This window comes from Lissotriton helveticus, chromosome 5_1 (assembly GCF_964261635.1).
Source record: "Lissotriton helveticus chromosome 5_1, aLisHel1.1, whole genome shotgun sequence".
Classification (NCBI taxonomy): Eukaryota; Metazoa; Chordata; class Amphibia; order Caudata; family Salamandridae; genus Lissotriton; species Lissotriton helveticus.
The window spans coordinates 590,325,923-590,353,905 of NC_136065.1; the positions used below are offsets into that span (position 1 = coordinate 590,325,923).

Genomic DNA, 27,983 nt, shown 5'->3' on the forward strand with positions numbered 1-27,983 from the left:
AACTCTCGAATAGGCACAATCTTTTGTATCTTTTTGACAAATGGCTGAAGTGACAGGCTGCCAGAACTTGGCTGCTAAGGTAACTTCAGATAAGCAGATATTTAAGGAAGATAGACATGTTTTTGTAAACCACAATGAATGGTGAATTCCTCAGCGTGCTTCCACCGAGCACTGCTATTGGTTCTCGGTATCAAACCCTACACATTATCTGTTGACAGAACGTGAGGCAGCTGCTTTTTATAATGTGCTTAGAACATTACTAGTGCGGTGTCTATCTAACTGGTGTTCCAATGCCTTTCTGAATGAGATGCAATTCCATCAACCCCCTGTCTCCATGTGAAAGACTAGGGAGATCCGGCTTTTCTTTCTATGTTTAACCCCTTCAGTGCTGATGACCAAGCTAGCTCGTCATGGGTGTTACCTGCGCTACGCGCATGACGAGCTGGGTTTGTCACGTAACGCGGGTTTTTAAAATTTTCAGCGCACAGCGGGAAAACCGCTAGCGCGCATGCGGTTAAAATCTTGTGACTGTAATGGAAATTTAGAGACTTCAATTGTGTCACTTGATCACAGAGCTAAAGATTTCCAATGCACCCTTCCTTAAGAGGCCTTCTTGAGTTCAGCTGGGACATGTACAACTGTATTACTGTTCAGCTGGGACATGTACAACTGTATTACTGCTCTCTCTCGGAAATCCAGTGACTTCCAATGAGAATACATATACAAAATATCTATACATGCATCTTCATCTATATAAGGGGCTTCAAAAATTCCAAGCTCATTTCTCTCTTTTGAAGACATTCAATTGATGACTCAATATAGAGATATCAACCAGGACTTTTGACTAGAGATGGTGGACTACACATCTGTAACTTGCCTCTCGGAAGTTGGAGCAGGCATTATGCGTACACTTGTCTTTACTGTCTGCGTTCACGGCTTTCAAATCCTAAGTTTTAGTCATATTTAGGCCTTTCTTATGTCAGAAGGGGACTGATAATGCATAGTGACAGCATAGCTTCATACTAGAACACTGCTGCTCCTTCGGGCAGATTTTTCTTTCTCGGTCTAAATCGCTGCGTTTGCAACTCCACATTCTGCATACTTGACTTTTGTCTTGTAGAAAACCTTATTTCCTCTAAAGTTCTGATCAATGACAAACCATTTGCTAATGTACTACCACCTATCTCCTCTACTCACCTTTCAATAAAGGTGACGCACACAGCTGCCACTTGCTCAGTCTCCAAGGAATGTTAAAAAAAAAAAAAAAAAAAAACTCCGAAATTAGAAACCAGAGGTTCAGGATATAGAAACAAAATCAAGTCTCTCGTTTCTGGATCTTCCTTTTACATAGCTTTTAACTTCATAATCGTACCACTGCTCTTATCAGAACCTGTGATTTTAGCTGTTTGGGAATTGAAGCCTTCTGAACAGGTTCACCGTCAGAAAGTATTAAGACTGTAGTGCATTTATATAGCACTTAACCATAGAAAAGCACTAACTTGTATTGCAGAACAGTAGCACGCTTATCCATGAGCGCGCAATGAAGGAAGAGTATGTGTCGTCTCAGAGCACGGGACACACATCTGGGAAAAGCGGTCAATCTAAGGGTGTCATACTGAGGAATACAAAATAAAAAGTGATTGTTGGAACGCTTGAATTAATCTCAGACACTGGTAAATACTTGGGGCTGAAACTGGTCTGAAGTTGCTTGTATTCCGGTTCAGAACATACCTGGCCTTGCCTGTTCCTACTACATGAGAAGGACCAAGGCTAATTTGCGTACAGCTGAATCTTGACTAGGATAGTAAGGCGGGCAAACAAATGATGGACTGGGATGCGGCCCAAGTAATTACCACAGGCTGAGATTTAAGTCAGCATGCCATCCATCTTTTTCTATTCTTCAAATCATGTCTCCGCAAATGTTGCATAGGTGCAGGAACAAAGTGTGCGAAAAGACAGGGTCATTCATGTAACTTCTTTGGCATGGTGTTTATAATAAAAATTAATCCACAATGAAAAGAAGGATAAATATACCGAATACCTACAGGAGTGCAATCTTGCATTAAGTATAGTATATGCACTGAAATCCACAGTATGCAAACAAATAAGCAGCACCATACAATCACTAAAGTTTTCATAAAAGTTTCCTTCTACCTCAAAAGAAGAAAAAATACTCAAAACCCCTAACAAGCATAGGGTACGGCCTTGGCTACTGAAAAATTCAAAAAGGCTATAATTTCAAAGGGGTTTCACCTTTCTGGTGAATTGCATTTAAAAAAAAATCATCTGGTAAGCCTTTCTGTCTAGGGATAAAACCTATCAGCCAATGCACAAATTACAAAGTGCATTATGGTCATACAAAGCCACCTGGGATCCAGTTACATTGACATACTACTCGGCCTGTGGCGCGGTCATTCAATAAGTCAACCGAATCCCCTCCCTTCCATTATGCGGCCACACTATAATGCTTCACGGCTGCACGCAGTAAGCAGTAAATTAAGATGATTTACTGCAGACAGCAGCAGCTAAACCGTAATTATGTTTGAGATGGGAAGTCCATGAGATTTTGTTTTTTAAATTGTGAATAACTTTGACCCTATTTAACGGTGCTGCACAAAAATTTCAATAAAATATACACAAGCATATAAAATAGCTTGGAACGTAGGGCAATACACACTGAGGGGTACGACAGCGCACATTTCATCAGGGAGCTACCTGTAATGACTGGGTCCTGGGTCCTTGTTCATCTAATGTATTTTCAGGGAAGAGTAGCAGACCAAAGTTTAAAATTTAAAGTGGCCACATTTGCTTATTGGTGGAGAAGGGATGTCCCACACACCTCTGCATCATTGATGACTTTGGCCACGCACATACGTTTTTCGCTTTGGGCTGGGGCAAAGTGCATCATTCAAAACCTAAAAGAATGGAGTGTTTTTTTGTGCTATTTAAAAAACAAAAAACTTTAATTAAAGGGACATTATGTTAATGATGCGAAAAGTAAACACTGGACAAGGCAAACAATTTTGTTTTCTTTATTTGCAAGAATATACAAGATAAATTAAATGAATAAAAGTGAAATGATATAGTGATGTCGAGGTCTAAAAGGAAAACGAAGGGAGCTGCTCTTATTTTCAGGTGGACAAGCACATGAGCAAAATAAAAAATTTTTGCGATACACAGGACAACAGAGTCAACGGTACACATGAACTCTCTTGTAGTGCTTAATAAAAAAAAGTAGTTTCTGAAAAGTGAGTAGTAGAAGTAAACAAGTAATCTAATCAAAAAGACTTTAAAAAGGCTATGATTCAGGCAGGGAAGGTGCAAATGAGAACAGTAACGCAAGCCATCGAATAAGAAGCAAATCAGAGGGACAATACGGCAAATCTATGGTAAGCAATGGGCAGGCTGCACGTTTTTTGGTTTTTTTACACCCACAAAAGGTTTTTCCCCAAACAGCGTGAGCTGTCTAGTAGGCAAGGCCCAAACAATATAGCATGTACATATGTAGCATTCTTTTTCACCGCAAATTACATAAAATTAGGGGAAAATTGGGATAAGTCTGGTCTACCGCTAAATTTACCATGAATACCATCTTTAAACTCTCAAAAAATGAAAAACACAGATGGTCTACATTCACTTCAGCTCGGAGAACAATAGGAACTGCATTATAAGCAACTCCTCCTTACTAAATAATTATCATTCCGGTTCTAATCTTGGACACATCACAGAGAATGCAGTGCTTCCTTTTATTGATGGTAACTTCAAAGTCACTGATGATGGAAATGCTGTCTTTCTAGTACTGTTGAACATATCTGAAGCATTCTACATAGCAAACCACAACACTCTCTAAATGCCTAGATTAAACATTCGGCGTCGGAGTAATAGTGGTAAAAAAGTTTAAATCCAATTTGAAAAAACACTCCTAGACAATGAAAGTTACTGAAAAGTAACGCCTGCCAACAGAGATCGGTAAATAAACAAGCATTTGCAATGCAATAGGCCTCGCTTTATTAGAGTTTGAGCTAGTGGTGTTGCATTATTTAGCAATGCCAATAGCTTAAACTGTAATAATGCGAGACCTATTGCATTGCAAAAGCTTGTTTAAAAATAGGAATCACTTCAACCCCCTTCCAGGAATCTGGGACTCTCCCACTTGCGATATCATTGACCAGCGCAAGAATACATGTTGCCCAATTTTCCCTGTCAGATTGAATGAGACCTAAAAAGAAAGAAAATATGACCTACAGAAAGACAGAACAACCACAACGTCCACTGAGAGAGCAGTGTGAGGCACTGTGGGACAGATCAAAGTACTGAAAGTTCTCATTGAACCACCCAAAGAGAAAGCCAAAAAGACACACAAAAAGAGACAGATGAGGAACTACAAATAGAGAGAGTCACCACAACGTCCACTAAGGGAGCAGCAGGAGACATCTTGAGAGTCACATTGCAAGACGAAGACAGCAACGAGAGACACTATGTGAGAGACACAGAGATAAACACAAAAAGAGACAGCCTAGGATGTAAAGACAAAGCCAACATCCACTAAAGGAGTGTCAAGAGACATTATGAGCCAGAAACTGAGACAGACCAGATCTTTGAGCAGTCTCATTGTAACACACAAATGGAGAGACTTCAGACAGGCACATAAAGCAGATTAGGATCCAGAAAAAGATGGAGCAGCCACAACATCCACTAAGGGAGTGGCAAGAGATATTATGAACCAGAAACTGAGACAGACCAGATCCTTGAGCAGTCTCACTGTAACACAAATGGAGAGACTTGAGACAGGCACCAAAAAGGCAGATTAGGATCCAGAAAAAGATGGAGCAGACGCAACATCTACTAAGAGGAGTAGAGAGAGACACTCTGAGACAGACACAGGGACAGTTACAACAAGTAGTGTAACATAACAATGAAATGGTTGCTCAGTGGTGCATGCCTAACGTAATCAAGTGGGCAAAAAACTGTAGTTAAATATTGATGTTTGTAAAGCAAAGAATTCTATCATCGGCCATGCTTTCTCCTTTATTACAGACCTAAACATTTAATATGTTGCGAATGTTGCTGAAGTGTCTTCTAGTATGTTGTTATTCTACATTAAGATTTTTTTTTAAACTTTCGAATTGAAAAAGCTTAAGTAACTGTGTGTCATGATCTTCAATATTGAATCGATTCCATTGATTGAGAGTCTTGGAATAAAATGCACACTAAACAGTACTGTTTCCTTTTCGATGTAATTTGCCAGATGAAAATGCAAGCTGCACATTATGACTTTCCGTTCCCTGCATTGTGCCTCTTGGACATCATTTAAGGGTCATCTCATTGTCCTTTACCACTGCAGATATCTGTTCGACCTTGGGAACTCTGTTTCTCCTGCCTGAGAGGCTGTAAAAGAACGTGTCTGCATTGATGCACTCTGCCTCAGCTGCAGCCACGCGATACAGAATCTAAAAAGTTGCAAACTCAAAACCTAAATGCAGCTCACAAAAATGAATCTAATTAGGTTAGAAGGAAACGGGGAGGTGAGATAGTACCCAGACAAAATCTGGCATGTGCGTGCAGTCATTAAAATCAGAATGTCTTTCTTACTTGAGTTAATGTCACTCGCTACACGTAAAGGACCCGCACCGAGGCCTGGGTCCTCTCATCACTCATCAAGATGACGTCAGCCAGACTCTGGGGTGCCCAGACCATTAGAGCCATGACTTTTCTCCCATAGCTGTAGCTATGTAGCAGAAGCTCACGCACCAACTCTACCTATTTTGTAAGTACGCTTCAGTTTATGTACCTATGCAAAATGGTCCTCTCCATTTGCCACCATCTAAATGTTTAGCACCACCCGACTAATTTTAAACGGTAACAGATTTACAATAGAGAAAAGTCAAATTAACATGTTTTCCTCTTCCTATGTATCAAGATAAGTTAGTTGCGGCTTGGCCTCCTCGGTACCCCGCTGTTGGTCGCCCAGGGCATCGTGACAATGTAGTGAGCTAATGAGCAGCTGAAAACACGCTAGTGTGACTGCAGTACAGACGGTGCAATGTCACGGGCTCCCATTCCGCACACATTTTCAGCAAACCACCATGTCCTCCTAAGCTACTTACGTCAAAAACTTAGAAGGAAGGGCATGGCTCATAAGGAACAACCTCTAACCACATATGTAATTATACCGGGAAATTAATTTTCTTTAAATGCAAAAAAGGGATTCCTTTATAAAACTGGAGTGCTGACAGAAGAACTCACGTTTGTTGTATTCTTTATTGTAAAGCACAACGTCCACGTAGTATAGGCGGGTGCTCAATTACACACTAAAACAAGCGACAGGGAAAGCTTTCACTTTGACTTCCGCTTCAAAAACAAAGAAGCTCGCGAGTGGTGCGTGTGCACCACAGCGAGGCATGTGCTTTCAATTATCGTGCTCGTGTCTGGCCACGATAATTGAAACCACATGGCCTATTGGTGTCTATTACGCGCACTAAGCGCGTAATAGACACCAATAGGCCATGGGCGGAGCAATGCGCCCGCCTTTGGCCCATTGCATGCTGGCTATCAATTAAACACGCACGCAAAGGCCAATAACTTGCCACAGAAGGAAAGGCACACGCTTGTGCGTGTATGCCTTTCCTAGGTCAGCCTCAAATCCCCTTTTTTTAACCAACTAAATGTCTTGCGCTGTCCGAGCACTGCTTTTTTTTTTTTTTTTTGCAGAGTTTTATATAGCGCGAACTAGAACCGAACCGAATCAGTTATCAGAGCGCTTTACATAGCACCAGTTACGTTACATGAGGACACACTTTCATTTTAGGCACGGGGAGATTAAGTGATTTGCCCAGAATCACAGGGGGTTTTTTGGCGTCGTTATCGAGACTCGAACCCAGATCCCCAGGTCCGAGGTCGAGCGCCTTAGCCGTTAGGCCAACCCCTCTCCTGCACAGGTGCTGCACAGTGCAACGCTAGGCGCGAGACCTAAACATGAAATCAATGTGATCTGACGCATGGTCAAACATACATCATCACGCACATGCACACCAGTAAAATGATACAACATCGATACCTTTATTGCGCGTTTATTTTGAACAATGCTGCACAGCATTGATAAATAGCCAGACATTGTAAAGCATTGCCAAAAGGCATTGGCAAAGCCAATGGGTTCTGAAAGGAGAGACCTATTGGCTTTGCAATGCTTTACCTTGGAATTGAGTGCAATAAATATGAAAGTCTTGTATTGTGAAGCCAGCTGTGCAAGCATACACTGTTTTTTTTTCTGGCTCAAACTATGGTTATCTCCATACGGATTCTGCATTATGAGCTTACTGACCATGCCCAATGCCTTTTTGATGCTTTTCAAACGCTGAACACAAGACTCTACTTTACTGACGTTGCACCATAAATGTGCCTTCAGCTTCAGTAGACATTCTCGCAACTTCTTCGCACCAGAAGCCCTTGTTTCATCAAATTATGTACTGTGGGTTTTGTTTTACAAGTGGTACACAGGGATGCTTTACGCAGTACGAATGATGTTCTCTATGAGAAGAGACTGCACCCAGAAAAAGATAATAGTTCACTGCACAGGTCAAAGCCATTGCATGCCTCTGGATCAGCCCTTAGGGTTTGCTGAGTCCAAAGCTGTGCCTGAATACAAAAGGCTGACAAACGGTATACACTTTCTGGAGAGGACTGCTCCTGCTTAGTGGCAGTTTACTCCTACCCACGTGTCTGAAATGCCTGGGATCAACCCTACATTTACAGGACATGTTGTGGTCCCCCTATTTTGCTCTGCGAAGGAGGTTCTGGAAACAACAGGGACACAACAGTGTCTGCCTTAGCTTAAGCAGTTCAACCGCCCGTTCTTGTAGCCTGCTCTTCCCAATACCTTTTTGATTCATTGCTTTTACAAAAATGAATCAATGCAAGGATGACTGAAAAAACACAACAGAAACTGAAAAAAACATGGGACTCTTCACATGGAGAGCTAGAACAGTTATTTATTCGTATTGTGAATAATATCAGACTTGGCTTTCATGTGCCGATACTTCAATTGATTGCCCCTACCTACCTCGTGTTTACCAGATAAGGAGATTAACAGTGAGATACACCAAAATACTTCAGAATAATCTAGGTTCAAAGTTAGCTTTTCCCTCTCCTCCCAAGACTGGGATCGTGCAAAGCCCTATTGAGACTACCCACCACAGAAATGGTGTTACTGTAGAGATGAAAAAAGAAGCTGACCTCTACAAGAAGGACCAGGAGTAAGGTGTGGTGAACTGAAGGTAAGTGGAAACAGGCATCCTGCTGTGGGATGGGATAGGAAGGCCAGGAAATAACCACGTTCCACGAACTGGAGCATCCACTGGTCGAATATGATGCTCCGGCGCACGGAAAGGTAGAAGGGGAAATGTCCTCCCGCCAGGTGATCATCGGCTGCACAGGGCAGTGTACAGCGGTTTTGCCGCAGTCACAGGAGGGGGTCCTGGGGTTTGGGTAGTAGTGTGTTGCCCCTGGGGGCCTGAATCCTGTTGACCTGATCCACGGCCTCTACCTCAAAATTACTGGGAGGCCTGTTACTGTTGAGTTGCCTACTGACGCTGCCTCTGGCCAAAGCCTCATAAGGGGAAAGGGTTGTTGTGCCAAACAGGTGAAGTTATTCACAGACCGCTAGCAGTAGCTTTGCGCTCTTTAAATCTTCCTAAGGCCAAGTCTGCCTTTGGTTTGAACAGTAGAGGGCCATCAAAGGACATGTCAATGAATGATTATTGAACATCCGAAAAGAAGCCCAAGGAGGGAACTGAGGTGTGGCCCACAGCACTGTGCTGGTCTCGACTGCCCTACTCAGGCAGTCAGCCGTGTCCATGTCAGATCACAAAGAATATTTTGCTGCGTACTGGCCAACTGCGTTGCCAGGGAGGACCAGATGTTCTCTTAGGTAGCTGGCCAGCGGTCCACCACTCTGTCCCATAAAGCATGCAAATGTTTCCCAGGAGGAAAGAGTTTTGACGGACCTGAGGGCAAGGCTGGTAGTGAAAAACACATGCTTTGTGAATGTCTCCCTTAACTTGGACTCTGTCAGGAGTAGTTGTGGAAAAAGCATTGAGTTTCAGGAGATTCGAGGATGCCTGCACCACTAACCTGTCCACGGTGGGATTTTGAAGCAAGAAATCTGGATCCCCGGAAGTAGGTCTATGTTGCCTTGCCACTGGTCTATTTACCTGGTGGCAAGATCGTGCTTTTGCCCAGGTGCCTACTAGCAAGTCACTGAGGGCTTCATTAAAAGGCAGTAAAGGTTCTTGGTGGGTTTGTCCTGGTCCTTGGTGAGAACATTGTTTTCACCTCCGCTGTGGGAAGGGTGAGGTCTAATAGCTCCACAGCCCTTCTAACCACTGTTGCAAAGGAGACAGACCCATCAGTTACCACAAATGGGTTTGGGGAGGACAGACCAAAGTCTGGAGACGTGTCTAGTCCTCTGGCCTCTTGGTTGTCTTCAAATAGGTTCCAATCAACTAATGGATCATCATGGATATTGTCATCTACATCATGATCAGCATCGTGGTGAGGAGCACACGTTTTTGAGTTTGAATGGGTGCACTGGTGTGGTCTTTGTGGTGGGGATGGGCTTCAAAATTAATAAGATTGTGATGTCAGAGTCAAGTGAGGATATCAGATTTGTGTCGGTCGCAGAGCTCAGGGCGGTGCCGGGCGTTGAGACGGATCCTGAGCCTGTGGCGCTGTACTGGGGGTAAGAGCTGGCCTCTGATCGACGTAGGATGACACAGTCGACAACAGGGATGGATACTATGGAGGAAACTCAACTGGAAGCCTCCTCGGTTCTTTGGGTCCTGAAGGCGTGCAAGAGGGATCTGGTGGGGTACCAAAGAAGGAGTCTAAGCCCGATTTCAGTTCTTGGAGCCAGTGTGGCATCTCCAATGGCCCAGGGAGCTCAGGGCACATCGGGTTCAGCTCCGGAATAAGTCGCAAAGCGAGGGACAGACTCCACGGCCAAGAGACTGGAGAGGTGCGTGATTTTGAATAGAGGAAGTGGCCCATGTGAAGACATCTTCGGTTCTTTTTTTCTTAGAAGAGCCACAAAACTTTGATGCATACTGGGCCACGGGAGTAGCATCAGTAACAAGAGTGCACCAGTGCCCTCAACTTCGACCTGGACCGTTTCTCCGACTACTTACAAAGGTTCGGTGACAGCGAGTTATGTTTCACGGTAACAGATGGCCTTGTAATACATCTTGCCACAGCACTCACATGATGCAGTCTTGTTTGGCAAAGAAAACAGAGGTCATGGGTATCGGTCACGGATGGCTCTCAGATACAGTCCTGACATAGCTTTCTTTTTCAGGTTTTTTTTTGGGGGGGGGGGGCAAACAGGTCACCACACACTTGGTTTTGAGGGAAAACATTTTGACTGAAGGACCTGATTAGAGAAGTTCCAGCTCTGCATCGGAATGTGCGTATAGAAAGGAATGGGCATCAGGGTGCTGGGATGGCGCATCCATGGGGACTCAGACGTCACATCCAGTAGAGGACGGTCCAGAAGCAGAGCCGCATAAAGCCACCTGCTGACACAAACGAATTGCTAGCAAAACGCTTCCAGATTCACTCTGACGTATGAGGAATGAATATTGACAAGGTGAAGAATTTGCAGTTATAAGTAAAAAAATGTGGCACATTATGGCACATAATTTGCCATTTTCTTGAACAAAATTTACCCAACACTGCTGCACCATTTGTTCCTCCCCGTCACATAGTTTCGGAAGCCCTGCTTATAGTGTAAGCACTATAAATGTGTTAGAAGGTGCTGCAGCTAGAACATTTTGGCTTGTGCTTCACCAATGTAATTACATTTCTGACAGATAAACAAATACCACAAAAAACAAAAGAAGAAGCAGCACCTCAGATTGGACGTTCCATTCATTGTGTGATTATTATGTCTATTATTTACTATCTCCCACCACAGTATGCCTTGGTTGTTCAAAACAGCATTCCACGGATAGTCAATTGTACAAAAAAGTGTGACTGGGCTATCCAAGTGAAGAGAAACAGTCAGAACACCAGGGATAAGCTGATACCCAGTAACCATTGACTGCTCCAAGGACATGACAAAAGGATCCCAATTAAAAACCGCAACACACAATTACTTCACCAAACCAGTGAAGATTAAAAGCTAAATTGCCTACCTTCCACAAAGTCGTTTTCGTTGTACACCTGCTTCTGCCCTCCAGCCACAACGCCTCCATTTTGTCCTTCATCATCCTCATCAGGGTTGTTCACAACCTCAAGACCTGCTTCAATTGCTTCCACCAGCTCGTCCCGCTTGTCCTTCCTGATGGGCTTCTCTTCGGGATGCCGTGTGAGCCCCATTTCTAACTGATACACCTTGGTTGAGGTGAAGCTTTCAAAAGGCACCACACTGTACTCGCTAGTAAGCTTAGCACCACTGGACACCTCTGCCTTGTCAATCTGTGAATGGAGGTACTCCAGGAGATCGTTAGGAGCCTGTTCCTTCAATCCTGTTTGCCCAACCCCATTAGCGCCCGGGCCCTTTTTGTCTTGTACTAACTTGAGCTTCTCATTCATTTCTTGCAGCTCCTGCTTGAGCTGGGCAATCTGTCGCTTGAGGCTGGTGGCCCGGCTTTGGTAGTGTTCTTCTTGCTCCTGAAGGAGGGCTTGGTAATACTCCTTGCCATAGGTCTCGGCTGCCACTCCAGGAAGGGAAGCATTGCCATCTGTTGGTGGTGCACACTCCAAGAGATACATCAACAGCATTAAGCTGAAGACCAGGGCAAGACCCACCAGCAACCATCGGGTCTTCGCTTGAAGTATCAGACCCCTCCTGGGCATTCTCACCAACACACAAGATGTCGATCCCAAATTCCTCTACAAGTCCTCGGTATGCAGTCGCCTTCCCTCCACCACCCAACAGCATGACATCAGCCTGCACCAACTAACTTCATTCTGATGTCATTCTTTAAGAAGCATACTCTCAACATGTCCTTTTAAGCATTTTAACCAATATGGTTTCAAGAACCAGCAGCCGCACACTTTCATGATTTGAGAACATGCTGGGAAATATCCAAGAGAACAAAAAAGGCAGAAGAAAAATTCAGGTTTCCAGTCTCAGAAGCGAATTGTCCAAAGCTACATTCTTTTTAACTCTTAAAATGTGCTTGTGACATTATACTTTTCCAATGCAATATCTGACAGGAGACATCTGCAAAGGTTTAGCTTCTTTCTGCCTACGGCTTGGAGCTTCTATTTGTTCAGGTGGGTCCTTTCTTCACCAGTCTTCTGTTCAATCCTATCAGACAGCAGAAAGGCCGGGAATCTGCACAGACGACGGCTGGACCTGGAAGCAAATGTAATAAAGAATCCACGTTAGAACGGACAAAGAACACACACATCTGTAAAACATATACTGGAAATGGAAATTTTCCAAATTTCCCAAGTTTAGTCAGGCGTGAAGTGGTAAAGTCAGAGGTTGTAAGACATAACTGCACACCCAGGAATAGGTGGCTGGAAGAGGATAGATACAGACTGTTAATTTGTATCACAGCCCCAAAATGCACTGGTACATATATAGCAGTCTATCAAACATTAAGAGCACACTGTGTAAACTGTAACAAATTCATATTGAATCATAGATTACAACTGCCAAAAAATACATTTAGAGGATGGTGTAGTTCTTTTTTTATTTTAAATTGACTGTAAGCTGTATTAGCTTATTTCTTTTAGTTGTCTAAGTAAACAACTCCCAACTAATATTCAGTCATGGAGGGGTGGTGGAAGAGGGTGGGGGAGTTGAATGCCGACTACGTAAGTACCTCTTGCATGCCCCTTAGCCACTGCTATGTATATGCAACTGTATTGGGGTAAGGCAGGTGAGTCCTACTGAGCAAGTCTCATTCTGATGGATTGTCCTTATATGGTGGTAATGCAAAACCCAATTAAATTTGTTTGCAAAAAAAGAAAATCCTTTAGTTAAATTAGGCATATAGTTTCATCTACTCACACAAGAGTTTAAAATGGAAAACTTTTATTATTAGGGAGAGAAATGCTTAGTAAGACCAAAAACACATTGGAAGCATCCCCCCCCTTCTCAATGAGATTGAAAAATGAAGCAGTTAAAATACCAAGGTATATATCCAAGATATTTTTACCTTAGCAAATTGACTTTACTCAAATAGAAAATGCTAAATAAATAAAATTTTCGTCTGGGACATACATGAAGATAGTTAAATGCGATTACTAAAAAGTGTTCAACAAGAGTACAAATATAGACCTAGACTCAGTAGTACTACTAAAACTCTAAAATATGAGCATCTTTAAAGATCGATAAACAAACTCTTGACTTCAAAGTTATTTCCACATATTTCCACATATTTTTGTGCAGATTTGGACTATCATTGAGGGTCTAGGCCTAGGGAATAAAAGTGGCAGGCAGAAAACTAAATATATAAAGAAACAGAGTTACTTTAAATTGTTTTTTCTTCACCTGGAAATTCAGACACAAATAGAAAATCTATGAGTAGTTACAAAATTTCAAAGATCTGCAGAACATTTTGCACATTATTCAAAATCTAGCAGGAACCAAGACATGAGTAACCCAGATTAAGACTATTCTTAGTAAATAGATGGGTTGGTACCATAAAACACGTCAGAGTAACAATTTCAAACACGTCAAGTGATGGTGGTGCACTTTTTGAGCTTCCGCTGGAAATGCTCCCTCGGCTGTCACAACAGGCAGCTACAATTGTCTTCACTCTTTTCATATGTTGGAAGGATGAAGAATTGAAAAGCACTGAGCCACTTCACAGGTGCGCTGTGCGCAGATTACGGAAGGCAGAGTTCGGTCCACGCAGTTTATGGGGGACGCTGATCCTGCATGGCAATGATTTGGTGAAATGTACTTTAATATAGCTTTACCAACCTACTTCGCGCAGTGAAAACATGCATAACAGAGCAAACCGGGAATCCCACTGTACGTACAGTAAAATGACAATGGTGCATTCATCTAAGGCCGTCTCATCATGCCATTACCCGCCAACTAGTAAACAGCCACACACCATATATATATAGTGGCGAGTGGGGAGGTCACCGGTTAGATAACAATTTGGTATTTGGTTACACTAACTCACTTGAGTCTAAATAATATGTGAATATCAACATATGTTATGTTTTTCATTATGGTGACAACCTTTGACACAGATCATAAGCCACAGTTATCCATTTTGATATAATGATTTTTGACTTTCCTTCACAACCCTTCTTTAATCGACCCTAATACCCGATTTAAATGACTGGATTGTCTTTATTTATTAAGGTATGGGATGGTTTAAGACGTTTATATGGGTCACATTGAGGTTATTACTACACTCCAAGATGGCCGCGAAATTAGGACCATGAGTCCTTTGTTTATTTTGAGCACTTTTCTCACGTGAAACTTTATTTATTGTTTGTAATGTGAACATTGTAAATTACCCGTGACCAAGGCGAAGGAGTCGCTGAAACGCGTTGGGTTTTTCCATGTTTAAATTTTCATGATGCTGCAACTGAAAGAATAAAATACTTTTGAGATGCACGCACGAGATTGGGATTGAGTAACTTCTGCTGTTGTCAAGGAGAGTGCATGGCGTAGCTGTTGTGGCTACACGCTGTGAATCGGTATTTACACAGGGGAACTTTCGCCCCTGATTTGCACCGTTGTCTTAAGAGTCCCGGCATTTCGGAAGGACGTGGAACTGTATATACATATATATATATATATATATATATAAAAAAATTTATGTGAAGGCTGGCAGAGCTATAATTTGGAACGGGGCCTTCTTTGTACAAATTACATGGTAGAGTGAAAATCTGCCCTGATGCCAGTAAACGTTGCATACTGTATATTTTTGTGGCCTGGTTGTGTTTGTTATGGTCTTTTTTTGCTTTACCCAACTACTACGTTGGCCACTTCTGCAGCCTTGTGATAAGCTTCCACTTGCTTCGGCCATGCTCGTCAGAGACCTAAATGGCGCCTTTGTGCCGAGAAAGAAGCGTTTCCCGAAGATTCGTTGACCGAGAGGTCAGAGATTCCCATGAGTTGTTGTTTTGTGGAGGTGGGGCTGTGTTACAGAATACTGTTCTTCCTGCAACAAAGAACGTGTACACTGTGTACAAGCCAACATGTAAATTAGTTTTTTTTATATACTGAGTCAACTATGAAAAACGTTCAAGCCGATCTGTGCTACAATCAATGCAATTATTTCTTTAGCTTCCTCCCATGGTTTAAGTATGTGTTTCATTATGACTTTGTCAGTGAAAGGCTTTGGCATAACTGACTTCATACCGTGTGAACAACTAAACAACATGAGCCATATTTCCATACAATTAATTTAAATTGGAATGATTTACATAGTCTGGGGCTGAAAATCGGAAATGGATTCATTCCTTCAGGGCCCAAGTTGGACACCTGTGCAGTACACACTGAAAATCCTGGGAGACACTGGAGCATGCTGCGTGACGCTAGGAGGAGCATGCCCAAAAATAAAACCCATCAACCACATTTCAATTTGACTTGCTAACAAGTACTAGCAAACCCAACAGGTCTTGCCTTTAGGACTTATTGGCCTGCCAATGGTTTTAGCCATGCTGCACAGCATCCCTGATGCTGTCCAGAATGGCTCCGAAAGAAGAAAAAAAAGCCTGCCATATTCAACCAAGCATGTATGCGCCTACAAAAGGACACAAGCACTTCTTATTTTCCTTTTGTTTACAGATCAGAGTTCAATCTGTGAACAAACAGAACAAGCATTTACAATGCAACGGTTTCGCCTTTGGAAAAAAGTTAGAGCTATTGGCGTTGTAAATGACACAATTTGTATTTATGTGTTGGTTTTGAAAACAAAAATGGCATTGTCATTTACATTGCCAATAGCTTAACCTCTCGCAAATGTGAGACCTATTGTACCCTACGGACGAGCTCAGCAGACAGCAATTACTACCACACACACACACACACACATCCAGACACACACACACACAGACACCCAGAGCCACACACACCCAGAGCCAGCCACACACACCCAGAGCCAGAGCCAGCCACACACACCCAGAGCCAGAGCCAGCCACACACACACACACCCAGAGCCAGAGCCAGCCACACACACACACACCCAGAGCCAGAGCCAGCCACACACACCCAGAGCCAGACACACACACACCCACCCAGAGCCACACACACACCCAGAGCCACGCACACACCCAGAGCCACGCACACACACCCAGAGCCACACACACACACACACCCAGAGCCACACACACACACAGAGCCACACACACACACACACACACACACACACACCAGAGCCACACACACCCAGAGCCACACACACACACACACCCAGAGCCACACACACACACACCCAGAGCCACACACACACACCCAGAGCCACACACACCCACACACACACACACCCAGACAGCAAGCAGCACCGCCTCATATGCAAAGAACGTGACGTAAAAGCACAGCCTAGCCTACTTGCCACCAAGCACCGCCCGGCCCCTACTTCCGGAGATGCGGTATAGTACAAACCTACCCAATGTCGTTTCCCGAGGGCGGGATAGATATTGAATGGAATCCATTCTAAGATCAGGCATGAAGAACGCCGCTAAAAAGCTGATTCAGTTAAATAATTATCGTGTTATAGTCGAGGTATGAATAAAAACGCATGGTTTGCAATTAAACAAAAGCGTATTTGGTTGTGAATTCTTAATTCATAACTATTTTAATGAATATTAGAGAATAATACGCTTAAGAATGGGAAACGTTAAAGCATACCACTTCTTATGATTGCGACGAAAAGTGTGTATTGGAAAACGTGGCTAGATTGACTCCAGTGTTCACAATCTGTCGGCGGATTCACGCTTATTGAGAACCTATACATCCTCTGGATCATTCCAGGAGCCGCTTAAACAGACAAAACGTGGGCAATAGTTATTCTATTAATAGCTGCTATGCGCTCATTCTTAGGAAGAGTTGGGTAAGAAAACCTGTCCACCTCGGGCTTGGCAACAGCGTCAGTGTAACGCAGGGACGGGGTCTCGCCCTACCCAGGGGCCACCTTTAACGATATGCGACCCCCCCCCTCTTGTCTTCACAGGCCCACCTGGACTCTGGTTGGACACCGGCTGAAAGGTACAGCTGCGATGAGGAGGAAGAAGGATGGGGTCCCTTTAAGTGGACGGCGGACCTGATGGAAGGGGCGGAGCCAGGTGAGACTGAAAAGGGCCGTCACGGCAGTCCACAGGTGTGTCTATACACCGGAGGAGCGGACAGAGTGCAGGAGAGCGGAGTGGCGGGAAGCAGCGAGTCGAAGAGGACCGGAGGAGTGAGCTGGTGGAGAGGAGCCGAGTGGAGCGGAGGAGCGAGAGGACTCATCGAGGAAGAGAGGAGGGATTACGCCCGCTGGATAAGCGAAGAGGACCTACAGCAGGATAGAGAGTCGGAAGCCGACGTCCCGTGTACAGAGGCCGCTGCACAGGAAACAGAGGAAGACGAGACGGGAGCTGTTAAGCCTGGAGGCCAACCCCACGAGCCGCCCAGCCGTGCGCCAGGAGGTGTACGGCTAGCTGAGGTACGTGCTCGAGTCCTGGGGTGGTGGCGTAAGAAGGGCAGACGCCTTACTGAGGGATAGCTTGCAATCCTAGGGTTAACAGTCTCTGACAAGCGGTGATACACGATACTGCACTGAGCACTTTCACTCCCTAGTCGCGCACTGTCATAACCTTGCACGTCCCCCACACCCTGCCCTGGTTCAAACCCCGTATTCATAACGAAGCACTAACAGTCCTCTCTTCTGCTTTCCTTCTTGGTGGCCGGCCTGGGCGAGCAATACGGAGCCTCCAGAGGAGCCCAGCAGTAGGAGGAGGAGCCCCGTCAGGAGGAAGGAGGAGGGAGTCCGCCGAAAGACCAGACAGGAGAGGAGCCGGTCCCCCAGAAAACTCCACCATAGAAAGAAGTGTACTGATAACTTACTGTCACGAATAAAAACCACTGCTACAAAAACACGTTTACTTCCGATTCCTGGGCCCGCGCTTACAGTCAGTCAATGACAAAATTAAAACGTCGCCTTGGCAACGCACAAACAAATGTGCTCCGCCAATCCACAGGAAGGAAGGGGCGGAGAACGCGTGGTGAGATCAGGGCAAAGATAGTGTGAGAAGCAGTGACGTTGAAATAAAACCCTACGTTGCAGACAACTCGACCCTTCAGTGCCAGTTTGATGAGCCGATAGTTAGTGCAAGAAATCAAACCAGAGCCGGAATAGATCCCATCCCCCGAATGTACCCAGCAATCAATTTAAGTTGGTTTGAAACCACGCGAGAAGAAAACAAAGTTCCATTCCGATCATCAAACAGTAGTAAATGGAATCATCATTCTTCGCAAACACGAATTAATAGTACAATGTAACTTTGATGAGTATTAATAAATGCAACTTAAGACTTGTATGTCGCTGTCTTATGGAACACTCCTGGAGAAGTCAGCAACACATGACGCTTCCAGCCAATGTAAGGCAGAGGCGCAGCAGCCCCCACCCCCCAGTCTGCACACCAACCACTGGTCCCAAACAGGATTGAACCGCTTCTAACAAAGGGTAGAAACTTGAGAACAAGCATTTACAAGTGGGGCGGAGACACGGACAGCGGGAGGGGGGGCGGGAACGGGCAAATCAGGTTTCCTTCCTGTTCTTACGAAACAAGCCTAATGCACTACTGAGGGACACATAAGAAACCTGGGAATTCACATCTCATCTGACCCCTGGACAGCTTGTAACAGCACATCCATGTTTTTTTTTTTAATACTGTAAACTCACTTTTCTTATGTAAGTGATCCTGGTATTTTTATACGAATATCCATATTATTCCAATGTGGTACCTCAACGTTATGATGTTCTCTCTTTTTGTCTTAAATATAAAGAATTGTTGTTCCTGTAATGCACCTCAGTAAGCGGTTTGGTGTAACGGCTGAGAAACGAATTCTAATCTCGGCATAAAGAGGTCACCTCAAACGTGTGATCCTGGGCAAACCGCTTCGCACCTGTGATGGTTTTTTTTCCTTACCTGCCTAAACGTGGAAGTGCTTGGAAACAGACAGACCATCAGCATTGGACGCTATAGTGTAATGAACCGGGAAGACCATTGTGTTCAGATTGGAAGCGCCTGGAGGTGGTTAGGTCTGCCGTGGCGCTGCATCCAAGCCCTCGCACTCACTCTCCACCCCCGGTCGTGGCTCAGATGAGGCCCTGCTGGCCCCGGCACTTCTTGCAGGCGCAGGCCACGGCGGACAGCAGGTAGAGCAGGCAGCAGAGGCAGGCGAAGAAGGAGGCATCCAGGTAGATGTGGTAGAGGCAGTCGTGCTTGTAGGCCAACACGCTGCAGTACTCGTGCCGCAGGGTCTTGTGGATCATGATGCCGGCGGCGGCCTGCAGGCCGGCGGCCAGGGCGTCGTGGGCGGCGTTGGTGGTCAGCCAGCGCTCGCCGCCCAGAAGAGGCACCAGGTCCTGCTTGTCCAGCAGGGTCAGCAGGTAGAGGGCGATGGTCAGCAGCCAGAAGAGCACGGCCACGAAGAGGGCGAAGTGGATGGCGCCCTCGTACTTCTTGCAGGCGATGGTGATCCAGAGGGCGGCCCCGGCCAGCAGCTGCAGCACCCGCAGCACCCCCAGGAAGCTGCGCAGGAAGGCCCGGTTCGCCCGCAGGGAGCCCCGCGCCGCCTGCGGGGGTGGGTGTGCGGGCGAGGGCGGGTGCGCTGGAGGGGGTGGGTAGGGTGGAGGGGGCATAGCAGGCAGCGAGAGGTCAGGATCCTGGCAGGGAACATCTAAAGAGACAGCCCGGCGATGATCTCCTGAGGAAAGAGTTCTGTCCGAGACCAAAGTTTCAGAGAAGAGAGCACCGCGCCAACAGCACCAAATCTGGACAAGTTGTCTCTGCAAACAGCCACACGGACAGCGGGAGGGGGGCGGGAACGGGCACACGGACAGCGGGAGGGGAGGGGAGCACTCACCTGGACTTCTTCCGGCGGCGGTCGGCCTGGAGGAATGACAACAAAAGAAATCTGAAGAAAAAAAATAAATAAACAACCGCTTACCGCCGCATGACGTTCTAAAAGGGGCGGGATGAGTAAAAATTGCCGTAACGCCCACGAATCTGCTCGGGCAATGACTGACAGATCTCTCTTCCAATGGCTAGCCTCCATTTATGAAGCTAGCCAATGGAAGAGAGAGGCGGGACAAACCCCCATTCTGTCTAACATAAGATTTCGCCTGCGCGAACACTGCTGCCCAGTGCTACGCCAGGCGAAACCTAAAAAAGTAATGCAAACGGGTGCAGGGAAGCAAACTGGGGGAAGTAACACGAAAACCACAGATTTCCAACGGGTGGATTTATGATGGAATCCAGAAGTGGACAAGCCACTAAAAGCTTGAACCAGAAGACTGGCTCTGGCTCAGCTCGAGGTCCTTTTGGACCCTTGAGCCAAAAATGGGCCGAGCTTTCATGTGGCTTCTGCCTGCCACCCACGTCCTATCCTCAAGCGCCAATAATTAAAGTCAAAACAATATGGTTTGCTGGAAAACATGAGTGGGGAAAATATCGATCTGGTGGAACAATTGCAACACGTGAAACTGGAAAACTGGAAACAATCCTGGCTTCCCTGCTTGACCAAACTCTGTGATGCTAGGCAATGATGTTATTTCACAGAGCGTCCTTTTTATTTTGATATGAGATCACCTTTAAATACGTCACTTTAGGAAAGACGCTGTACAAAAAACTTTTACAATTCATTAGAATATAATGTATCTTCATGTGCCATTAGAATCTAGCCCACGAGTAGGAAGGGGGAGAGGACAAGACAACTGACTTGCCTCTAATTTCACTAATGGCGTGGTTGTGCAGAGCAGGGAGGGGGGCAAGAATGAGTCTAAATTCATGTTTAAAAGCTGCCACTTTGAATAAATACCTCAATGCAGTGATATAATCTGATGTAATAAGGTGAAACACTCCTTGTTAAAAAAAAATACACTTTTGACTGTAGAAGAGAATTTATCATTTGTATGGTTCCGCTTGTGCACGGGCTATAAGAGCCAAAGCGGACCATTGGCTGAACTATCCATTAGTTTATTTGCTTGCCTACCTCGGACCAAAGAAACCGATCTCAAATCTTTACAGAGGATGGGGGGGGAGGGCGGGACACTATTTTTAAAGTCAAAGAGAAATGTGCGACATTAAAGCCAAAAAAGGTAGCTAGTACTGGGTCGGATTGGTCAAGAAGGCACTCAGGCAATGGCCATGGGGCCGGTATCAAAGTTCCAGCTGTGGCCTGCTTTTTTAGCAGCCTGGGTGCCGCTTGGGCCGTGTCTGGTGTGTTCAGAGGTCGCCAGCGGCCCAGTGGGGCCGAAAGTGGCCTTTCTGGAGGTAGATGGGCATCCATTACCTCCCTTCTATCAACCGGCAGAGATGTTACTCCTTTTCTCTTCCCTGGGCCGCACAATTAATACGTGCATACTGAGCAGGGGTGGGGGCCTAAGTAGAAGGGGCGTCACTTGCTTTCAGGTGTTTATAAAACTTCGCTGAAGCAGTGTTTTGAGGAAAGGCAATATGCAAATCTGGGCCACTTTTTTTTTTTTTTAGCTTGGCCGGGCTGATTTCTAATCTTAATCCAATCCTGCTAGTCTAGATCACAGTGCTCCGTTTAGGGAGTATTGTTGCTGTGGCTAAGACTGTGGAAGATGCCAAGTGCTTTGAATGCAGAACACTAGGCTACTGGGAGCCACTGTAATGGCTGGAGCACAGGTCTGATGCATTCCAATGGGAAGAGATGAGGAAGCTGCCTTGGTACCGAAGTCTGGATCGTGGGCAGTTTATAAAGTAAGGAGAGATGCTCCCCTAGATACAAACCATTTGCATAGTCCTTACACAAGGGTGATAGAGACTTTTAGTTTGTGGGGATATCCCAGAGAAGGTCTATTCATTCAGTACCATTGGGTAGCTGGGATTTTCATTACCCATCGTCAACAACCCTTGCTGTATTCTAGGGCAGTGCTAATGAGGTTCTGGGCACTTAACGTATCCTCAACAGGACCAGTGAAGAGTTTCAGCGAAGCCGGAGGTTATGTGGGAACTGGCAAAGACTTTGATATGAATGAGAGGTTAATGGTGGGCTTTTGTCAGCATGCTGTGGAGGTCACCTGTAAAAAATCTCCATTCTCCAGCCCCTTTTAAATTTTGTCAAGAGCCCCTATTTTATTTAGAAACACACTCCCAGCCCTGCACAACAGTCCTTCCTGTCACGCAAGGAAATCATAGGTGACCGCGTCAATCTACATAAATGTGGATCTGCCTGTCAGTGTGCTATAATAAGAGCCATGATCTAACCTTTAAATGCTACGTTGGTATGTAAAATGTGTGGATATTTTAGTATAAGCACAGCACAAGTAAGCGTAGCAACACTCGCTTTCCAATGCCCAGACTGCAACATAATTTTACAAGGTAGCGCAATAATACCACTACAACCAAACAAAAACGTGAGTGACATAATTTACAAAAAACAAACTACTAAATAAACTCTTTTTCCTCTAATGCATGCGTGGCTGGTCAGGGGAGTTCTAGGCTAGCAGGGATTTGAGGTGCCAGGCATCACCCTTTAGGACACGTATGCAAGGGTAACATCGTCTGCTGTGGCTTGAGGGATGTCATCCTGCGTGGACAGGCTTGCCAGAAACATCTCTTCTTCCAGACAGGAGGCACTTAAATGATAATAATTGAAGGCTTGCAACGGGCAGTTTCATTTTTTAGGTCTCGCTTAGGCATCGCTTGCGCAGTCTCTTCAAGAAATGCTGTATTCAGGATTTGGGCATAAAGATCCGCCTACTTTCCGCGCATCTTTTTAATGGGTTCCTGTCCCTGTTCTTGTCCCTTGTAAATGGTGACTTTTCATTGGTCATTAGGCTTAGTAGTCCGTCCTTAGTACCGCCTTGTCTCTTCTTGTAACCTCCCATGAGGACACCCCGTTACATGTGTTGTTATGCCCTAGATTTAAATTACAGCCTCAAAGCACGATTTTCTTGAAGGCCTTCAGACAGGACACTCACTTGGTCCTAAACTAGGTTTGCAGCGGTTACTTCGCTAGGTAGCATATCTCACATTTATATTAGACCTTCTATAAATTTCCCTTTATCAGCTCCACATAGAGTACAACCTAATCTGGAATTAATATAATAATTATTTTGTCACATTTCAAAGCTACTAATTGTATATATGGACATAGCTATTTGAATGTACTCATGGTACGGTCTTACATGCAATGCATTATGGGTAGGGTGGATTTACTGTATCTTCTGCAGGGTGCAGTACCATATATGACCAAAAGTTTATCATGCTCACTAGGAACCTCTAGGAGCAGCTTACGGTACTGCATCTAGACATGCAGTGCTGGTGCCTTGCTCACCAGGGACCTCTAGGAGGAGCTTGCCGTACTGCAACTAGACAAGCAGTGCTGGTGCCTTGCTCACTAGGGACCTCTAGGAGCAGCTTGCGGTACTGCACCTAGACATGCATTACTGGTGTCTTGCTCACTAGGGACCTCTAGGAACAGCTTGCGGTACTGCACTGAGACATACAATGCTGGTTCCTGGCTAACTACGCAAGCAATTGCAATGCATTAGGTCTCGCATTACTGAAAGTATGAGCTATTGGCGTTGCATTATTATTTGCAACGCCAATACCTCAAACTATCAGTAATGTGAGACTTATTGCATTGCAAATGATTGTTTTTCTACTTTTGAATTCCCCTTTAAATATGGGTCGGAAGACACACGCATTCTCAGGCCAAGGAGTCATTACATTTACAGAAAAGAGACATCAAATTACAGGACCCAATTCACCTTGGAAATGCATTAACTAATAGAAGGAATGCGTTTTCAGGAGAGATCACTCTAGACTAGAGTACAAGGGGTAGACCATTCGAGGATTCCAAATGGGCCAGTCTCTTGTGAAGAGCGGATGGCAGCACAGATTCAAGCAGCCTCTGTCAGCAGCTGTGATGAGCACGTTCAGTAAAACAAACTGTTGGGTATCCCATTACACAGTTAACTTCTAATAGAGTTTCATTGAAATTGCACAGGAAATCTAAAATAAGTCGTCCTTGGATGGTAAACATTGTATGGCAAAAATGGAAAACACTAACAAGATTCTTTCGTATCCTCTCAAAGAAAAGTACATAAACACCAAAGCTCCATTCTTGCCCCGATTACATTTCATCTCTCCAAGGAGACTCTTGGGGTCCTACTCATGCAATTCCCCCTATACCAATATGCTGATGCGTGAGCCTTTGACAACTAAAACCTCGGCTCCGAGACAAGGCTGGGCACAACTCAAATATCTCTTGAATTGAAATGTGTTATTTCTCGGGAACAGAAGGATGGAACAGCAAATTGCAAAGTGGCTGAACTTTGTGACCCTCACTAGGTTTTACCCCAACTCCATCAATAAGGCAAAGTGCTAGAACTTGTAAATCGACTAGTGTCCCACCTTTAAAGAGCACACCTTAACTGCTGACATGTGTGGGCTAATGCCAAAATGGGCCAACTGACACACCACCGTCCCCAAACTAATTATAAACGTTCATTGTCGTACGACCAAGACGTTCCGCATTGCTTATTATAAGTCTGTCCATACATCATGTAGTTTTACATTAGGTGATGTGACCTTCTCATACAAAGTTAATGTCCGAGCTACATGAATACTCTCGAATAATATAAAAACTGTTCTTGAATATGCTTATATGAAGAAAACTTCTTAACTCAAATGTCATTATTATTTATTTATTTTAAACATCAATCGTATAACATTGCGACAGACAACCCCACCTTTGGGTGCTTCTTAATTTTGAGACGCATAAGAAATGATAATGTGTATTTACTTCTTTTCCATCTAGATATCAATTCTGCTGAATGACAGTCTAACAGAAGCTGCAATTTTGCTTCTTTATAACGCAAACTGATGCTTATTCTAACGTTTGCGACATACAGAGAGAGTTGAACTGTAAAGGTCAAAATAAAAGAACAGTTATACATTAAAACTAGGGATTAATATTTTAGTTCCAATTTAGGTCACCTCTGGACTTGCTAAATCTAGTAATATATCTTCATTCATGTGCACCTCTCTACATTTTGAACTTCAAATATTACAAGCGTTATTTTCCGTTTATCCTGGATAATGCATTGCATGCATGGAGGGTAAAAGAAACACTGCTTCTCAAAACAGGTGATGAAAACGGCAAGCCGTGGCTGTGGAGGGTGCAGCAGGGCATTTGAGAACACAGGAAATTACAACACAATATAAAATAAAAAAATTATTATTATTTTTTTTTTTTAAAGTAGGTAAAATGCCTGGCACGGGTAAAAAATATTATTCACTGAAAACTGTGGAAACAGTAATATAAGAAACATAAAAAACTGTTAAAAGAAAGCAACATGCCAAAGGGTCAAGAGCGACGAGCAGATATACCCTTTCCCACCACCCAACCACTCCCACCAAACGGTCTGCAGAATGAGCACACCACACACTCTTTCTTGGATTTCTGCACTCTCCCATTTCTTCATACAAGAAAGCATGTAGGGTCTGCAGTGGTAACGAAGCTTTTGTGGCACAAACGGACTATCAAATGTGTCCAAACTAGGTAATGGTGAGCCAGTTCCACTGGTTTGTATAGGAATTCATCATATTTCTTAAGTGCTTGCTGGGTGGCGAGAGACCGCATTAATGACTGCGCTTCATACCATGGACTAAGTCGTGAAGCACTCCGATATGTATTTGATCTCAGAGTGGCCTTCGGAATACATGGTTGAAAGGATGTCATTTGTAGGTTGGCCTACATGGGATATGCTGGATAAGGTGGTAGTAGTGTGAACTATGTGCCAGAAACATGGTGCTCTTAATGTTGATACGGACTATCTTGAAGTGTAACGAAGAGTATGAAAAGAGATGTGATCGCACATTCAGGAACTTACTAATTTAAAGGTGAACAGTATCAAATAAAGAACCCACTATTTATGTGATCAGATCCATGGTATGTGGAGTCAATTCAGGTGTATTAATAGACAAAACCATTGGAGTCAGTTAAACCACCAAGGCAGTGCTATATTTAATCACACAGAAGTGACAGTGGCTTAACAGTGTTTCTAATAAGCTGATCCTCTTAGAAATGCAATATAGATTAAACCAAACAATTCGCTCAGGAAGACAGGAGACGATAGGTAGGGTCAAAAGAAGAGCCAGGTCAAGGACAAGGTCAGATGGTGGGTTCAGAGCAGCCAGAAAAGGACGGTATACAACCTTTACCACGCAACTTTTACCACGACCTACCATTACCACGCAACTTTTACAACGCAGGACCCTTTACCACGCATACCATTACAACGCTGGTATTTACAACGCAGGTACTTTTACAACGCATACCATTACAACGTAAGTATTGGTAAGTATATAATTTTATTTAAAATATTTTAGGTTTGGGTTTTGGGTAAATGGGTATTTTTAGGGTTCAGGGTCAGTTTTCAGTTTTGGGTAAAGGGGTATTTTTAGGGTTCAGGGTCAGTTTTCAGTTTTTGGGTAAAGGGGTATTTTTAGGGTTTAGGGTCAGTTTTCAGTTTTTGGGTAAAGGGGTATTTTTAGGGTTCAGGGTCAGTTTTCAGTTTTTGGGTAAAGGGGTATTTTTAGGGTTCAGGGTCAGTTTTCAGTTTTTGGGCACAGGGGTATTTTTAGGGTTCAGGGTCAGTTTTCAGTTTTTGGGTACAGGGGTATTTTTAGGGTTCAGGGTCAGTTTTCAGTTTTTGGGTACAGGGGTATTTTTAGGGTTCAGGGTCAGTTTTCAGTTTTTGGGGTACAGGGGTATTTTTAGGGTTCAGGGTCAGTTTTCAGTTTTTGGGGTGCAGGGGTATTTTTAGGGTTCAGGGTCAGTTTTCAGTTTTTGGGGTACAGGGGTATTTTTAGGGTTCAGGGCTGGGTTTGGGTTTTGGGGTTCAGGGGTATTTTTAGGTTTTAGGGCTGGGTTTGGGTTTTGGGGTACAGGGGTATTTTTAACATATATATTTAAAAATTAATAATTAAATATTAACATAAATAATTACAATATTAAATATTAAAATAATAATTTATTAATTAAAAAAATTATTATTAATAATTATTTTACCATATTATTTACTTACCTATACTTACGTTGTAATGGTATGCGTTGTAATAGTACCTGCGTTGTAAATACCAGCATTGTAATGGTATGCGTGGTAAAGGGTCCTGCGTTGTAAAAAATGCGTGGTAATGGTCTGCGTGGTAAAAGTACGCGTTGTAACGTCATATATCCGAAAAGGACAGTTGACCCACTATTGCCTGGTATTCATGGTGGCCGAAGTCATTGCAAATATACATTTGTTCAATGTCGAACACAGAAACAGATCTTCATGCATGCAAAGTGATTTACTCTGAAGGCTGAAAACACTGGTCTCGTCCGGGTCTCATCCTTCAGTGAAACCAAAACAAGCATTTGCAATGCAATATGTCTCACATTTACGAGAGTTCGAGCTATTGGCAATGCAATAGCTTAAACTCTCGCAAATGCGAGACCTATTACAATGCAAATATTTATTGGTTTACTAGCGCTGATGCGGCACTTTCACATTCATAGAGGCCGTGCCCCTTTCTTTAGACAAGCCGTGTCTAAACAAAGGGGCTTGGCCGACATAGTGAAACCGCGGCATGGGCCGCTTTGACAAAAAAAAACATCTGTTTGTCAAGTTCACAAACAGATGTTTTTTTTGTCAAAGCGGCCCATGCCGCGGTTTCACTTTAATAGCGGCCGCGCACCTTTCTTTAGACGCGGCTTGTCTAAAGAAAGGGGCGCGGCCTCTATGAATATGAAAGCTCCTCATGGGTGCTAGTAAACA

The 27,983-nt window shown here is 44.2% G+C and overlaps 2 protein-coding genes across 5 annotated transcripts in view; both read right to left on the minus strand.

Annotated features, from left to right (window-relative positions):
• Positions 1-27,983, minus strand: part of CSGALNACT2 (chondroitin sulfate N-acetylgalactosaminyltransferase 2) — a 264,875-nt gene that overhangs the window by 148,192 nt on the left and 88,700 nt on the right. For all 4 annotated transcript variants that reach the window (XM_078642940.1, XM_078642941.1, XM_078642943.1 and 1 more), the window contains exon 2: positions 11,187-12,355. In XM_078642940.1, the coding sequence (XP_078499066.1) occupies positions 11,187-11,850 (664 nt within the window). In that variant the 5' untranslated portion in view covers positions 11,851-12,355. The remainder of the gene's footprint in view (positions 1-11,186; positions 12,356-27,983) is intronic.
• On the minus strand, positions 19,281-19,826 carry LOC144753282 (MARVEL domain-containing protein 1-like). Its single transcript, XM_078641019.1, has one exon. The coding sequence runs from the start codon at positions 19,824-19,826 to the stop codon at positions 19,281-19,283; it is 546 nt and encodes a 181-aa protein (XP_078497145.1).